The following is a 17,236-nucleotide window of genomic DNA, read 5'->3' as shown; positions in this document are numbered from 1 at the left end:
GCCGACTTGAACTAAGGTGAAAGGAAAGTGCAGCAGGTAGAACGTCAAAGAAAGCGGTCTAACATTTTGACAAATTAACACAAACAGAGTGATACGCAAATGTTAACTCTCTCCCTTACTACTGCGTACTCGGCAAGTTGGTCTCCGGCAGTGCCACAAAACTGAGCCCTACAACCCTCCAAGGGCTCCGACCAGCCTATCTTCCTTTAAAGACTACTATTCCCAGGAACCCTCGAGGGAGGTCAGAGTTCCTGTCCTCTTCCAGGGTCCAAGAGTGGTCCACCGCATGGCCTTCTGGGACTTGTAGTTCTGCAGTGTCCTTCGGGAGATGTAGTTCCCTTCCCACAATCGGCTGGGCGAGGCGGCGCCGGCGATCAGAGCAGCGCTGGGTGTTCAGGGGCCAAGATGGCGGCGCGCCGGGGACGGAGAGACCGAGTCGCGCCGCCTCCGACTGGGGGCCCGGGTCCTGACCCTGGCGGTGGAGTTCGCGTCGGCGGTTGGACGAGTCGGAGCCAAGCGCCGTATGGGACCGTAGGCGCCGTGAGCGCCGCGGAGCAGGTGAGAGCGTGGCTGGCGGCCCGCGGCTGGCAGCAAGCGGCGTGTGCCGGGCGGTGACACGTGGACGCCACAGGAAAGGGAGGAAGCACTTGCGTGCTGATGCTGCGGGAGCTGGGTAGGCTTGAGAGGACCTAAGTCGTTTGCTGGGGGGTCCACTAGCAGAGGTAGGAACCCTGCGGCGATTCCTGGGGACGCCTGAGGGACAGAGTCGGGCGTCGGAAACGTGACCCTTGCTGGGGCGGCAGGCATTCGGGATTGAACTGGAAGGCTAAGACTCCTTTCTAAGGATGCCGGAGAGAGCTCCACCAGCTTGGCGCCGTAGTTCCTTTTTCGGAGCACGTGGGGGTGTGAGGGGGGGGACGATTTTCCCGGGAGAACTTGTCTACTCCCCCCTCCCCCTAGGCGGCGCGGGCTCCTACGTGGGTAGGGCTTGCCGCCGGGGCGGGGGGAGCCCGGGGCGCGGGTCCACGTGGGGGCGGGGAAGGGATGTCCACGTGGCTCCTGTCCCAGGCTGTCGGGCATCTAGTGTCCGCGCTGTAGCCGCACTGCCGGGAACTGGGTGTGTCTCAGCCGCTCCCGCCATCTCTGGCCTGTGCTGGGGACCTCCGGCCTGGAGGTAGGGGCTGCTAGAGACAACTTTTCTCAGAGCCTTAGGAGAGTTTTTCCCCTCTTGAATGGGTCTACAACGCTTTCCTTCGGTGGATGGTGGACTTTCCAGATGTTCTCGAAGCGCGGCTTCCTAGAAATGTCAGAGTGTGAGGTGAGGGTTGGAGGACTGAGCTGAAGCGCTGTGGAGGAATGAGTTCGTTGATGCTTCTGTCTGACCGGCTCGGAGTAGGTTGAGTCACAAGACACTGGCGGTTTTGGTTGCCTGAAGCCCTTCGTCTGTGATTCAAGGGTCATGGGAATATCAGTTTACCTGGAACTAGCTTAATTTGTCCTCTCACTTTCTTGCATCTTTTTTTTTTTTTTTTTTGGAGGAGATGGTTAAGGCATGCTCCTCCGAACTCACATCACAGATACAACTGCTTGTGAGTTGTGTCTGTGTTAAGCTTTTTGAAATTTTTGATGGAGATAGGAAAAGTTTTACGTGGTTTGAAAACTATTAAATATTAGTTGAATATTTAATGGGGTTCAGGAAGAATTCTTATGTGTGTTTCCTTCAGTTCTCCTTAAGAGGATTTTTATCCTGCCTTTCATGGTGGGATTCCAAAAATGCTCAAGCAGGTTGGCAGTGAGTGATAAGCAGAGTCCTTGACAGCACACACACACACCCACAAACACAAGCGAAAGTTGGGTTGCAGGCTTTCCAGTAATACGCGGTCCAACAGAACGGCCTAGAGGATAATGACTTTGGGATCAATTACACTTTTCCTCCAACTTATAAGAGGTCCCATCTATTGTGGCCAGTGCTGTTCCCATCACCATCTGGGAGAAACAGTAGGGATCCAAGATTCAGCTCTAATGTGTTAGATAGTCTGTCAACCCAGTAGTTATCGAGGTGCCGTATGTTTAAGTGCAGATGTGTTGCTAAACCACACAGATGTGATCCGTGCGGTCTTGGGTTTAACTCAGGATGGGCAGATAATGAGTGATGGTGGCAGAGAGAAGGAAAGTGCGGTTTCTTTAGGGTTGTACAGTCATCACTAGTAATCTTACTTGAAGAGTCTATGAATGGAAGAGACGTCTGAAATTGAGACCCCCAAGACTGAACTGTGTGAGACGCTTTTATCAGAGGAATGGTCCGTGAAGAACAAAGGCATGTGGCTTAAGAGAAGAACTGAGAGACCCGCCTACCAGAAGGGTGGACTGGGAGAAGATGAGCCGGCAGAGAGTGGCCTTTGAAGAGACCCATGACGGTCCTAGGAAATGACTTGATGGTCCTAGAAATGACTGTTGTAATTGCTTCGGGTTCAACTATATGTTAGAGTGTCTAGATAAAGTGCCTCAACTGTGCTTAAAGGTAGGAGAATCAAAAGTTTAAGGTTTTAGCCGGGTGGAGGTGGCATGTACCTATAATCCCAGCATTGAGGAGACAGAGGCAGGGGAATCTCTGTGAGTTCAAGGCCAACCTAGTCTACAGAGTGAGTTTCAGAACAGCCAGAGCTGTTAAACAAACCCTGTTGTGGGGGGAGGGCAATTTAAGGATAGCTTTGGTTACATAGCAAGTGCAAGACCAGCCTGAGCTACATGAGATTTTGTCTTCAAAAACTAAAATTAAAGTTGGCTTTGAATTCTGGATGAGCAAACTTGGTGTGAGAAAGCCAACTGAGAGGCTGCTGGAGTTCAGAGTGTTAGTGGGGAGCATGCTTTGTCTTGGACTCACAAGCTTTGAATGATGTGGACCCCCTGGGAACTCTTCCCTAGGGATTGTGCAGTGTATGAGTGAAGTGGTTCAAGGGAGATGTCTCCATCTTAGCCTCCAGCACCTGCTGAGAGAAGGTGGACATGACGGTTTACAGGGCTGGACCAGTTTGGCCTAATGGCCTGGGCTGTAGAAGGGAAGAGGCAGGGCAGCTATGCTCACCTATGACTGTTTGCTGATCCAGGCGCTATTCAGCTTCTGGTTCTAATTACAGGACTGAAGACCGAGGTGGGAGGGGTTAGTCCCTAAAACCTGCTGCCTTTTCACAACAGCTTTGGGCCTAGACTCCTAGAGTGTTCTCAACCAGCCTTTCCTCCCTGGGCCCTGCAGCTCCACCTCTGAAGAGGATTGGGTGTTTGGAGAGGTGTGATCTTTTTCTTTGGAGGAGTCCAAGTACCTCCTCATCTCCCTTTGTTGCAGAAGGGCATCTTGTTTGTCTGTTGAATTCTGCTCTCAGGCCTTTACACCATACTTCCAAGAGCACATATGCATAGTTGGGCTCTGGCCTCACCAGTTCCATTTTGGGCCTTGCCCATTCCCTGTCAATGACACTTAACAGGTCTGGGCGGGTCCTGCTTCATGACAAAGCTGAAGATACTGCTAGTTCACAGAGGCATTCTAGGTGGGGCCTCCATCTGTGGAATCAGGCTCTCTCTCTAGCTCCCATTTGGTAGGGGTGGTGAAGAGTTTCTTCCCTTAGAACTGATGTCAACATATTGTGGCTCACCGTTGGGACTACTGGTGTAGCTCAGTTACAGTCTTAGAGTGGGCTTAGTCTCTAGCTCCAAAGAACAGGGAGTGTGGATCTTGTGTATAAGATGTTGTAAGGCATAATGGGTAAGGAGGGGGAATAGGCACATACACAGAAGAATATAAGTGAATACATGGATGCAATCCTGAGTATTATTTGCACCAAAGGAGTTGGAATCTATTCCTCTTTTAAGAAGAGTAGTTTTTTCCTAGCACTCAGGAGGCAGAGATAGGCAGATCTCTGAGTTGGAGGCCAGCCTGGACTACAAGAGCTAGTTCCCCAGGACAAGTTTTAAAGCTACAGAGAAACCCTGTCTCGAAAAAAAAAAAGTTATCTGCTAGGTGGGCAGTGGTTCACTCCTTTACTCCCAGCAACGGGAGGCAGAGGCAGTCCTGTCTCTGTATTCAAGGCAACTGGTCTACAGAGTGAGTTCCAGGGCAGCCATAGCTACACAGAGAGACCCTGTCTCGAAAAAACAAAACAACAGTCATCTGCTGTCAGTGGAAAAGGTACCAGATGGAGAGAAGTACAAAAAAAAGTCAGTCAGGGGAGTTAAGCTTCTAGCTCACAACTCACCCCAGGCCGCTTAGGCCTCTGTTCTGGACTGAGTGCCAATCCTAGTCTTTCAAGAGGACTTTTTAGGCCTCCCTCACGCAGGCTGATCTCGTCTCACACCAGCTCAAAAATATTTTTCTCAATCTTTCAACTTCCTGACAACCACATCCTGCCTATCCTGTCAAATCCCTAACATAACCCTGGGCCATGGAAATGGCTCAGCTTCTCTGTCCAAATGGAACACAAGAGCCCCCAAAACCTTATTGTTGCTTAGGTTTTTCTTTTCTTTTTTTTTTTTTTTCAAGACAGGATTTCTCTGTACTTTTTATTTGTTTGTTTGATACTGGGATAAAAGGCGTGTGCCACCTTTGCCCGGTGTAGATTCAGCCCAGCTGTGGTGGCTAAAGCCTTTAATCCAGCACTTGGGAGGCACAGGACGACCTCCAAGTTCAAGACCAGCCTGGATCGATCGATAGGTCGATCTATCTTATCTATCTATCTATCATCCATCCATCCATCCATCCATCCATCCATCTATCTATCTATCTATGTTAGTTCCAGGACAGCCAAGGCTACAAGAAACCTTATCTTGAACCAAATGTTTACTTATCCTTTGTGGTAGGGTTTTTTGTTTGTTTGGTTTTGGTTTTGGTTTTTGGAAACAAGGTTTCTCTCTATAGCTTTGGAGCCTGTCCTGGAACTTGCTCTGTAGACCAGGCTGGCCCCGAATTCACAGAGCCCCAAGTGCTGGGATTAGAGGCGTGTACCACCACTGCCCTGCATGACAGGGTACAGGGTTTCTTAAATAGATCAGTTTGGTCTGAAATTCACATACAATCCTTCTGCCTCAGTTTTTCCATTGTTTGTGTTACAGGTATGTACTACCTTAAGCAGCTCCACCTTTAAGTCCAGCACTTGGGAGGCAGAGGCAGGCAGATCTTTGAGTTTGAGGCCAGCCTGCTCTTGAAAACAAGTTTCAGGACAGCCAGGACTACATAGAGAAACTCTCTATTTCCAAAAAACCTTTATTATTATCATCATTGCCATCATCATAGTGAGCGTGGATGAAAGTGTCCTTTGGAGTACGTGTGGGTCAGTGAGGGGACAACTTTGTGGAGTTGGTTCTCTCCTACACCTATGTGGGTTTTGGGGATTCAATTCCAATAGGCTTTTGAAGTAAGTACTTGTACCTACTGAGCCATCTTGCTGGCCAATCTTGATCTTTCTGATGTTCATACTTCCCAGTTTGATAATGTCTCATGGCTCCACTGTTTGTGGGTAGAGCCTGAACGCTGTTCTTCCCAGAACACTGCCAACCTAGTTGGTGCTTTTGCTTATGGCTTATACCTCTTTGCCTAGCTAGTCCAGATCTTAGACCATGGTGGTGATGCTGCTGTTTGATCCCATTGGTGGAGGGCTGGGTATCTGATTTTAATGGGGTTTAGCTAGCGGTTTTCCAAAGGACTTGGGTCTTTCTGACTCACTCTTTCCCTCTTTTGCCTCAGGTCCATGAGGAGGGGGACGACTCTAGCTTTGTTAATCTTTCTCGACTGGGCCCATCTCTGAGGGATAAAGACCTGGAAATGGAGGAGCTGATACTGCAGGATGAGACACTACTGGGGACCATGCAGAGCTACATGGATGCCTCCCTCATTTCCCTCATTGAGGATTTTGGAAGTCTTGGAGAGGTGAACTGGGGCAAGGCTTGGAGTTCTCCAGACAGGATCTTTGCATGGGCTGTTCTGTCTCCTAATATCTGTGTTGTTTTAGACATGGGTTTGTTCCCAGATCCTTGGCCTATCGGATCCACAACCTGAGTTTTTGAAAAATGTTTTGTGTGGGTCGTTAGACTGCAGAATGTCAGACTGGTGCATGAAGGGATGCCTTTAGCTTGGAGTATGCTCCAAAGCTTATCTCCTTTCAGGGTCTTTGACCTGTATGTCCAGGAGGTCCTGGTCTGCTTTTGAGCCTAATATTGGGCTAGCCCAGGATAGTTTTCTGAACATCTTACCTCTTACCTGAATGTAAGAGTGTGAAGCCCAAGCTAAGAGTCAGTTTAACAGGTCTCTGTTAGCACTAGAGTTGAGTGGGTAGGAAAAGATGGGAGTCCATGCTACCTGGAACTCAGATTCTTCTTGCTGGGAGGTTAATTCTCTTGGCATCTAGTTATTTTTGTGGCTTAGTAGGTTATTAGAGATCTTGGGGGGAACCCCTTTTCTTTCTGGAGCAGAGCAGGTTATCTCTGGAGGACCAGAATGAAATGTCGCTGCTCACAGCTCTGACGGAGATCTTGGACAACGCAGATTCTGAGAACCTGTCCCCGTTTGACAGCATTCCTGATTCAGAGCTGCTTGTGTCTCCTCGCGAGAGTTCCTCTGTGAGTATGAGAGGATGGGATGTGGCTAGTACAGAGGTCACAGCCTCATCTGTGAGCCTCTTCATATAACTCTGCACAAACTGATTTGGGGTGTCTTTCTTCTTCTTAGCTCCACAAGCTACTCACTCTTTCTCGGACACCCCCAGAACGTGACCTAATCACTCCAATTGACCCTTTGGGGCCTAGCACAGGCAGTAGTAGGATGAGTGGGGTAAGCCCGACCTGGGGACCCTCATGAACTCACGGTTTGGGGAGGACATAGGGACGGTCTGGAAAGCATGTCTTGAGGAATGCCTTTTGAACCTACTCTTCTCTCCTGCAGGTTGAGATGTCGCTTGCCGATTCTCCTTGGGACTTTTCTCCACCTCCTTTCTTGGAAACCTCTTCCCCTAAGCTACCTAGCTGGAGACCCTCAAGACCAAGACCTCGATGGGGTCAGTCCCCTGTCCCACAGCAGCGCAGTGATGGAGAAGAGGAGGAGGAGGTCGCCAGCTTCAGTGGTCAGATGCTTGCTGGAGAACTGGACAACTCTGTGAACAGCTTGGACTTCCCCATGCACCTGGCATGCCCAGAGGAAGAAGACAAGCCAACAACAGCAGAGGTGGCAGTGTCAACACCTGCTGATGAGAGCATCTCCTCCCTAAGTGAGCTAGTACGCGCCATGCATCCATACTGCTTGCCCAACCTCACACACTTGGCATCACTTGAGGATGAGCTGCAGGAACAGGTGGATGATGTGACAGCGCCTGAGGGTTGTGTGGTGCTGGAGATAGTGGGCCAGGCAGCCACAGCTGGCGATGACCTGGAGATCCCGGTTGTGGTGCGTCAGATCCCTTCTGGATCCCAATCTCTGCTCTTGGATGAGTCTGCAGGGGCCAGTCCTGCCTTGCAGCTACTCATGCCCACCATGGAGGCCAGGATGGAAGCGGCTGTGCCTAAGATTGCCCCTTGCCCTGATCAAGAAGAATTATCATTGAACTCTGCCTGCTTATTGGAGCCCAGGGAGATCATGGAGGCCTTGGCACCCAAGGAGCTTCAGAACCTACCTGCCAGTGTAATTCAGGGTTCTCAGAGAGTTCCCAGAAAGGGCAGGAAGAAGAAGAGCAAGGAACAGCCAGCAGCCTGTTTGGAAGGCTATACCAGGAGGCTAAGATCATCTTCTCGTGGACAGTCTACTGTGGCTACAGAGGTGAACTCTCAGGCAGGCCACTTAGAGAAACAGCCTCAGGAAGAACTTCAGAGAGAGGCTGAGGCTCCTCAGAGCAGGGGGAAGCCACGGGCGTGGGCTCGGGCCTGGGCAGCTGCCTTGGAGAAGACTGAGTCTGAGAACTTAGAGAGAAGTACAGGACAGGATAGCTCTGCTGAAGAAGATGCCCTTGACCTTGTCCCTAAGCTGGTTAATACTAGCCAAGCTGACCCCATGCCAGTTGACTCTATTGAAGCTGATGCAGCTACAGTTAAGCATGCTATAGCTGATTGTATACCTGTTGACCAGGCTTCAGCTAGTACAGAACTGGTTGGTCCTCTCCCAGTAGGCCCAGTGCTGACTGACCCAGTGCTGACTGGCAGGACAGGAATTGAACCTGCAGTGTCTATTCCCACTTCAGATAACTTGTCTCCAGCTGGTGCTGTTCCAGCTAACACAGTGACAGTTGACTCTATTCCACATGACCTGGCTCCAGTAGACCCTGTGCTAGTTAAGCACAGACCAACCGACCCTAGACGTGCTGCAGTAGCAGCAGCTCAGGGGACTCGACTTTCCCTAGATTCTTCAGCCCACCCCAAGGCCATCAACCCTGAGGTCAAGGCTGTTGTAGGTCCCCTGAAGGTGGAAGGTAGCACCAGTGCTACAACCCAAGAAGCCAGACCTCGACCTCTCAGCCTGTCTGAGTACCGGCAGCGAAGGCAGCAACGGCAAACAGAAGCAGAAGGCAGGAATTCTCAGCCCCCCGCTGGCAAGTGGCCTAGTCTCCCAGAGACCCCTACAGGGCTGGCAGATATCCCTTGTCTTGTTCCACCAGCCCCAGCCAAGAAGACAGCTCCACAGAGAAGCTCTGTAGCTACACCAGAGACTTGTTTTGTGTCTGTGGGTACCAACCCTGCTTCCCCTAGTCCCGAGCCATCTGCAAGCAAACCTATGGCTTCAGTTCACTCGGAACAGGTGCCATCTCATGAGAAGCCACTTCCAGTTAGACCGCCCCTTCCTACCTTGCAGTCTGTGACTCCTGCTGGGCCCATCCCTTCCACAGTGCCCACTCCTTTGCCTTTCCCTCCAGGCATACCTCCTTTGCTTCCTCTTCCTTCAAGTGGCCATGGAGTCCCCAGTCTACCCCCACCTCCCTTGCAACCACCTGGACTTGCAGTGTCCATGAGACAAATACCACCTGATCCCTATACGCATTATGCCCCTGTGCCACCCTGGCCTTGTTATCCCTCTGTGTCCCCTTCTGGCTATCCTTGTCTGCCCCCACAACCAACGGTGCCCATGGTGTCTGGTACTCCTGGTACCTATGCTGTACCCCCAACTTGTAATGTGCCTTGGGTACCCACTCCTGCCCCAGTTTCACCTTACAACTCCAGCTGTACCTATGGGCACATGGGATGGGGCCCTGGGCCACAACAGCCTCCGTTCTGGTCTACTGTTTCTCCACCTCCTTTGTCTTCAGCATCTGCTGGAAGACCTGTTCCCCCGTCCAATGTGGAACCTAGTAGTAATCCCCCGTCCAATGTGGAACCTAGTAGTAATCCAGCTGGTTCTCCTGAAGATGAACTTCCTGTGCCAGTGACTCCTTCCCTAAGTTCTGGGCCAGACAGCCCCATAGCTCCACCAGTCGAGCCTACGAAACTAGAGGTTCAGCCAGTGCCTGTGTCTCCCCAGTCAAAACACAAAGTGTCTACCCTGGTACAAAGTCTCCAGGTCAAGACTCCACCATGTCTGTCTACTGAGTGTGTAGCTGTTGGGGAGTCTGCATCAGAGAGGCTAAAGCCTGAGGCTCAGGAGAACAGAGCAAAGGAGAAGCCCCTCTCTGCAACTGTCAAGGCTGGTGCCATACCAAGGCAGAGTACTGCCCCAAAGCTGCCTGCTGTCCATCCAGCCCGTCTAAGGAAGCTGTCCTTCCTGCCTACTCCACGTTCTCAGGGGCCTGAGGACGTGGTACAGGCATTCATCAGTGAGATTGGTGAGTGACAGAATGCAGTTGGTTTGAGAAAGGTACAGGGGTTGGCTACAAGTGTTGTTCACTGGCCAGGAGTGCCTTCCACAAGGCTGCCTTTTATTGGATTTCTTTGGGAGTGTTCTGGGATACGGAGCTCTAGTTGTATTGGAATCCTTGCTGCGTGCTGCTCCCTTGGTTCATTTACTTTGGTGGACAGGGAGGCATGGAAAGGGAGAACTGGGACTTCTAAGACCTGTGAACTCAGTTGATTAGGCTGGATCCTAATCCTCTTGTATTCCTTCACAGGAATTGAAGCATCAGACCTGTCCAGTCTGTTGGAGCAGTTTGAGAAATCAGAAGGTGAGAGCACCTAGGTTGTTTTGTTTCAACTTTTATTTTTGTTTACGCTTCCTTTTGGTTTAGTCTTATAGTACCTTGAACTGAGATAGAGAAAGAGTAGGGGGCAATCTCAAACACCAGGAGAGCCTCCTTCCTCATTGGCACAGGGAGGCAGCATTTCTCCTGGGAGAGAAATCTAAGGGACATGGTGGGATAGCATAAGTAATTGAAAGAGTAGATATGGAGAGAGTGTTGGAAGGTTGGGATTGTATGGTGATTGTTTTTTTAGAGGGAGGCAGCTCTACTTGAGCTTTGAGAGGTGGGATTTCATATGTGTTATATAAGGCAGAAAGTGGTAAAGATGCTTCCTATACGATGCTTTTGGAAGGCAATGAAGAGCTTGACTTTCTGAAGCTAGGTACTGTGGAGATTAGATTACTGATTGTCTTCGAGAGGAGCTCATGGTAGAATTGGGAAGAGAATCTGCACAGATAATTTGAGTTGGTAATATATCTGCAGGTTATAAACAGAACAGCGTGACAGGTAGGCTCTGTGTTAGAGATGGAGTTTTGTGGGAGAACCTATGCTTAGCCTGTGCATGGTCTTAGATTCATTTGCTAGACAAGTCTAGTATCAAGTGTGGTGTGTGCCTTTGATCCGAGCACTGGGAAGCAGATCTCTGAGCTCAAGGCCAGCCTGGTTTATGTGGGGAGTTCTAGACCTGTTGGGCTCCATAATGAGACCCTTTTCCAGTTTATAGCTGGGACATTAGGTAGGTAGATCATGTTGAACCTTGACTACTAGGCTCATCAGTTTGGACTCTGACTCAGAATTAGTGGGGGATGGTTTATTTCTGAGCAGAAGAGAAATAACTAAATGTCATTATCTACATAGCACTGGAGGAACTGGATCTGAGCTTAGCAGGGGATGTGTAGGCAAGGCTGGCTTCTTCCTCTGGGTATCAGAATGCACTTCTATGCCACCTCAGTTTGGAACATCTGGTTGGGCTTTTAACTAATATGATTTCTTTACAGCCAAAAAGGAGTGTCCTCTCCCGGCTCCTGCTGACAGCTTGGCTGTAGGAAACTCAGGGTAAGTATGGAGGTGTGAGCGAGTTACCCTACAGCTGTTGGTCAGCAGCCGGCCAGCACTCCAGGACTCCAACTGGACACTTGTGGCAGAGATGTTTCATCGACTCTAGTGTCTTCCCCATTTCTGTCCCCTGCTCTTTTACCACCAGACTGTGTCTTGGGTGATAAGGTTGGGGAGGGTATGTACTACCAGGAATTCCAAATGCCTTGGGGATGCCTCTTATAATTTGTAATTTGGCAAATTATGTCTTCTGGATTTCTTCCCCTCTGTTGTCAGGCTTTGGGCTTTTTCAGTGCTGGTGATGGGGTCATTCAAAGTTGTGGGGGGATCGCTGGGGCTTCCCCTAACTCCCTTAAGGACACAGGCACCTGAACCTTTTTACTACCTGGTATTCTAAGAATGAGAGGCATCATTGTTCACATTCCACACTGACTTCAGTTAAGAGTTTGGTAGGCAAGGCTCCTCATTGAAGGAGGTGGGGGGACTCACTGAAGCTCCTAGCCAGCCTGCCTCCCCAGATTTGGCAGAATAGGCCCAGTCTACAGCATGGTCATTATGGTCCTTTTGTGCTAGAAAATGACCATGGGGCAGTTTGGGCATCCCGTTTTTCTCTGCTACACCTTTTTCATTGCTTTGTGAGGAGAGCAGTTATACAAGATATTGAGGCAATGAACCAGGTTTTCCCTTTTCCCCCCCTGCCAGCAGCATTGACACTCCCCAGGAGAAGAGACCCCTAGACCGGTTACAAGCCCCAGAACTGGCCAACGTGGCAGGTGGGTTCAGGCTGAACTCTGGCTCTTAGTCTGTGCAGCACGTGTGCAGTACCTGCTGCACACCATGTGTAGACAATGGGATACAGACATCTGACCTTTGTGGTTGTGTTCATAGTCAAGGGGGCAGATGTGTAAACATCTGAGCATGTTGATTATCAGAGGTGATGTATTCAGTAGGCTGTGAGGGGTAGTGGGGGATGGGGTATGTAGAGTGTTATCACTGAGCTGAGGCTTGAGAACAATCACGGCTCTCAGTCAGATGGAAGCTTTTAGGGAAATGAGCAACCTGACTGAAGTACGGAAGCAACTAGCTTGTTACGTTTTTGCAGCACTGTAAGTGGTGTGGTTTGATCGGGAGAGTAGAGACTGATTACGGTAGTGGACAGAGCAAAAGCAAAAGTTAAGGCTGAGTAACTAAATAAGAGGTCCGATTATGGAGTGTGAATGCTATATTAAGCTGGTTGGACTTCATCCTGTGTATGTCCTGAAGAAAGAATTGAAGAAGCATTCTCAGCCTGGTTTTTGAATGGTTTGTCTAGCAAGGATCTAGATAATAGGTATGGAGCTGGAAGGGAAGTAGGTAAGTTTATGGCGTGAGCCTAGGCAAGGTACAACGTAGACATTAGATAATGCTATTTAGAGGGGTGGATTTAAGCATGAAAATGGTACATGAGATAGAGCCTGGTCACTAGGTAGTTTTAGGTAGTTGAGTGGCTGATCTTTAGTTCCAGCAGTGAGAGAAGTGGGGCTGTTGTTGATGCCTAGCGTACTCTGAGAAGTGGGATCTCGAGCCTAGGTACACAGAATCTAGAGTATAGAACTGGATCTCACCCTGCTATCTCCATCCTCCCTCCCCCACAGGGCTCACCCCTCCAGCTACCCCTCCCCACCAGTTATGGAAGCCCCTGGCTGCTGTCTCACTGTTGGCCAAATCTCCTAAATCTACCGCCCAGGAGGGAACCCTGAAGCCTGAAGGAGTTACAGAGGCCAAACATCCAGCTGCAGCCTGCCTCCAAGAAAGGGTCCATGGCCCTAGTCCTGTCCATGTGGGCTCTGGGGACCATGATTATTGTGTCCGAAGCAGGACACCCCCAAAAAAGATGCCTGCCCTAGTCATTCCAGAGGTGGGCTCCCGATGGAATGTCAAGCGCCATCAGGACATCACCATCAAACCTGTCTTGTCATTGGGCCCAGCTGCTCCCCTACTTCCATGCACGACTTCCCAGAAGCCACTTGATCACAGGACTAGCAGTGAGCAGGCAGAACCTTCAGCGCCTTGTCTTGCCCCGTCCACCTTGCTGTCTCCTGAGGCCTCACCCTGCCGGAAAGACATGAACACTAGGACTCCCTCTGAGCCCCCAGGCAAGCAGCGGTCAATGCGCTGTTACCGAAAAGCCTGCAGATCAGTCAGCCCCCCAGGTCGGGGTTGGCAGGGCCGTCGTGGCCGCAGCAGCCGCTCTGTCAGCTCTGGGTCCAACCGGACCAGCGAAGCGTCCTCATCTTCATCGGTGTCTTCCTCATCCCGGTCCCGGTCCAGGTCCCTCTCCCCCCCCCACAAGAGATGGCGAAGGTGAGCTTTGTTGGCCTCTTAGATTCTTTCCATTTGGGAAGCTCATGAACTCTTTTGTAGTTTACTTTGAAAAGGCTATGGTTTAACTAGTATACTTTCCAGTCTCTAAGGCTGAAGGTTCTGTCTTTGGCTTTTGTCTTCTTTTTTGTGGCCTGTTAGAGGCAAGATGTGGGGCTATCCTGTGTTGGAGTCTGGAATGGTACTGAAATTTTCTGCTTTCTTGAGATGTGCCTTGGGTAGACTGTTAGTTTGATCTTGACTGTGATTACGTAATACTGTTATTATTGGTGCTCATACAAGGTGTTTTCTTGGTGTTAATGCAGGATAGTGGGTTACCTTTAAGTGCTGGTGATATGGCTCACTAGGTAAAGATGCATGCTTGGTGACCTGAGTTTGATCCTGAGACCACACGGTGGAGTGAGAAAAATAATTCTTAAAAGTCGTCCTCTGACCTCTGTGTGTATGCTGTGGCACAACTCACACACAACAAATTAATGTAAAAACAAAGGAAAAGAATTCTCGTGGGGTGGTGCTGCAGTTGTAGCTCAGTAGAGTGCCTGCCTAGCACGCATGAAGCCCTGGATTTGATTCCCAACACCATGTAAACTACACACGTGTTACATGCCTGGAATCCTAGCACTGAGGAGATGGAGGCAGAAAGATCACAAGTTAAATTATCCTTGGCAACATACAGAGTTTGGGGCCACTTTGTCAGGCACTGTTTTGGAGTGCCTGTCTCCAAAAATGACTGTGAATGGTAGTTCTGGCATGGTAACCTCCTTTCTCACTCGCTTACCTTAGTTACAGCATTGCTCTGAGATGGTGAGGGAGGGGGTTACAGTTAGAACTCAGTCTCTGGTATCCTGCTCCAGCACTGCGATAAAGTCGCTGTCCAAACCAGGCTTAGCTAGCTCTCCGTCTCCTAAGTGCCTCTTTTTCTTTCTGAGTTCAGTGTTCTCCCATTTTCAGTGAAAACCTGGTAAATGAAGCTCAGTAGTAACAGCTGTGTCAAGTCTGTGACGGCCCTAGGTATAATCCTCAGTACCACAAATAAGTATGTGTGCTGGGTACAGTAGCACAATTCCAGAGCTGGCAAGGCAGAGGTAGGAGAATCACTAACTAGTTCAAGGCCAGCTTGGGCTGCCTAGTGAGACCCCTTCTCAAGAAAAGGGGTAATAAAAATGCCATGTAAAATTACTTAATGTATATAAAATTTTATGAAGTGTTTTCCCATCTGTCATCTGCAAAGAAAACTTGGAATGCTTCTGCTCTCCTTTATTGGGGGTCCTGAGCCAGGGAGGCAAGTCTGAGCCTGGCTGAGGTAGTGAAACTTATCTGCATCATTCCCATCATTCTTATGTCCTTTATTCCAGGTCCAGCTGCAGTTCCTCTGGACGTTCGAGAAGGTGTTCATCCTCTTCATCATCTTCTTCCTCTTCTTCATCCTCATCATCCAGTTCCAGAAGCCGTTCTCCCTCTCTGTCCCCTCACAGAAGTGACCGAAGGCGGCGGTGAGCATGAGCAAATGTTTGAGGGCAGTGCATCTAGGATGCACGTGTCTGAGAGTTCTGACTCTTGAATTGTGTCTGGGGGCTGATGAAATTTCTCTTGTCAGGTACAGCTCTTACCGTTCAAATGATCATTACCAAAGGCAGAGAGTGCTGCAGAAGGAGCGTGCAATAGTGAGTAGAGAAGCCAGACATGGGAGGAGGGGTTGACCTGTTCCAAGAGCGCACTCATCAGCAGCTGCAGCTCTGGCTCCCAGAGTGACTTTTTCCTTGTCTGACATAGGAAGAGAGAAGGGTGGTCTTCATTGGGAAGATACCTGGCCGCATGACTCGGTCAGAGCTGAAACAGAGATTCTCTGTTTTTGGAGAGATTGAGGAGTGCACCATTCATTTTCGTGTCCAAGGGTAAGCTTGCTCTTTATGAGGGTAGGATGTTCGTTCTGTTACGTTCATATCTCTTGATGCTCCTGTCTTTCTGTGTTCTGTTGTGCTGGACTAGGTGGGGTCACCTTTATTTTTTTTAAGATCAGAGGGTTGACCATTGGGGAAATGAGAAGAAGCACCTGTGTACTCTGGGGTGCCGAGTCTGCTTCATAACCTGTGCACAAATGGCTCACCCTCCCCATTAGTGACAACTATGGTTTCGTCACTTACCGTTATGCTGAAGAGGCATTTGCAGCCATCGAGAGTGGCCACAAGTTGCGGCAGGCAGATGAACAGCCCTTTGATCTCTGCTTTGGGGGCCGCAGGCAGTTCTGCAAGAGGAGTTACTCTGATCTTGGTGAGTGTTGGAGGAGGGCTTGAGACCTGGACATGTGTCATCCCCTTCCCAGGGTTTCTCTGTAACCGTTTGGAGCCTGTTCTGGAACTAGCTCCTGTAGACCAGGCTGGCCTCAAACTCACAGAGATCCATCCACCTTCCTCTGCCTCCTTAGTGCTGGGAATAAAGGCCTGTGCCACCACCGCCCAGTTTCTCAAACATTTGAGAGTAGAGCTAGGTGACTTACCATCTGACATACAAAGACCCTAAAGGGGTGTGGTAAGAGGGAGTGTATTCTCCCACACCTGTACAAGCAGGGTAGTTTGACTCCATCTACTGGTATGAGCCATGACTCCATTTGAAAACCCTGTGCTTGAGAACTGTGGTAAGAGACCTAAATGTTTGTTCCTCTTTGCTCTGTAGACTCCAATCGGGAAGACTTTGATCCTGCTCCAGTGAAGAGCAAATTTGATTCTCTTGACTTTGATACATTGTTGAAACAGGCCCAGAAGAACCTGAGGAGGTAACCCTGGGCACTCCTCCCCCACCCATTTTCTCTGGAGGTGCTCAGCCTCCTCCACTCCCCTCCCCCACTCTAGGGGGAGAGCTGCTAGTGTGGAAATGACTTTTATAAATAAATGGAAAAAAGTTAAATAAAAATGTGTTAAAACTGGGATTTTTTAAAGTGGTATTTATTTTTTTACATAACAGATGCTGAACAATTAACTTGCATTTCTAGGTAATAAACATGAACTGTGGAGAACTTCCAAGTGTTGTTCTTCCTTTTGTGTGTGCGCTAATGTCACATGTACTTAGTACTTTTATGAACACATTTAGGGTCGTGCTTACCTTCACCAAGTTCCTAGGAGCCCTCTTCTGGTTAGGTATAAAATCACATTGGACACAGAAGTAGTAGAGGTATAAAAGGTTGCTGGGCAAAATAAAGGTTGCTGTTCTTCCACCTGAAAAAAAAAATCACGTTGGATTTGGGCTGGATAGATTGATGGCTCGGGGGGTTAAGAGCACTGCCTGATCTTCCTAAGGTCCTGAGTTCAATTCCCAGCAACCACGTGGCGACTTACAACCATCTGTAATGAGATCTGGTGCCCTCTTCTGGATTGCAGGCAAAACACTGTATACATAATAAATAAAAAAAAAAAATCACATTGGATTTAACTTGGTTTCTCAAGTCTGTCACATAAGTCAAAAAGGGAAAAACACTTCTCAAAGACATTTGAAATACTTATACCTGGGCAGTCTGTGTGTCCTAGTCTGTCCCCTCCTAAGTGCTGGGATAACAGACATGTTAGAACATCTTGTTTTGTGGTACTAGGAAGTGAACCCGGAGCATTGTGAATCTGAGGAAAGCCCTATTTTCTGTATGTGGGTATATGTGTGTATGGAGGCAACAGGACAGCTTCTTGTGTAACCCT

The 17,236-nt window shown here is 49.4% G+C and overlaps 1 protein-coding gene across 14 annotated transcripts; it reads left to right on the top strand.

Annotated features, from left to right (window-relative positions):
• The first annotated feature begins 375 nt into the window (after positions 1-375).
• On the top strand, positions 376-16,477 carry Pprc1 (PPARG related coactivator 1). 14 transcript variants are annotated; one of them, XM_048439092.3, is made up of 14 exons: positions 376-558; positions 5,735-5,917; positions 6,457-6,606; positions 6,716-6,817; positions 6,929-9,785; positions 10,068-10,121; positions 11,135-11,192; positions 11,895-11,965; positions 12,827-13,535; positions 14,909-15,046; positions 15,157-15,217; positions 15,327-15,448; positions 15,673-15,824; positions 16,227-16,477. In XM_048439092.3, exons 1-14 carry the CDS (start codon positions 406-408, stop codon positions 16,328-16,330), a joined length of 4,914 nt encoding a protein of 1,637 aa, XP_048295049.1. In that variant the 5' UTR covers positions 376-405; the 3' UTR covers positions 16,331-16,477. The 14 variants fall into 14 exon arrangements, with proteins under 14 accessions (XP_048295049.1, XP_048295050.1, XP_085550148.1 ...); XM_085694019.2 differs by having other exon boundaries at positions 377-558; positions 6,460-6,606; positions 11,898-11,965; XM_048439091.3 differs by having other exon boundaries at positions 377-558; positions 6,460-6,606; positions 11,898-11,965; positions 15,151-15,217.
• Positions 16,478-17,236: the final 759 nt, after the last annotated feature.

The sequence above is a fragment of the Myodes glareolus genome, chromosome 7 (assembly GCF_982192425.1).
Source record: "Myodes glareolus chromosome 7, mMyoGla1.1, whole genome shotgun sequence".
Classification (NCBI taxonomy): domain Eukaryota; kingdom Metazoa; phylum Chordata; class Mammalia; order Rodentia; family Cricetidae; genus Myodes; species Myodes glareolus.
The sequence above is the reverse complement of the archived record's forward strand: the minus strand, read 5'-3'. Positions and strand labels throughout refer to the sequence as shown.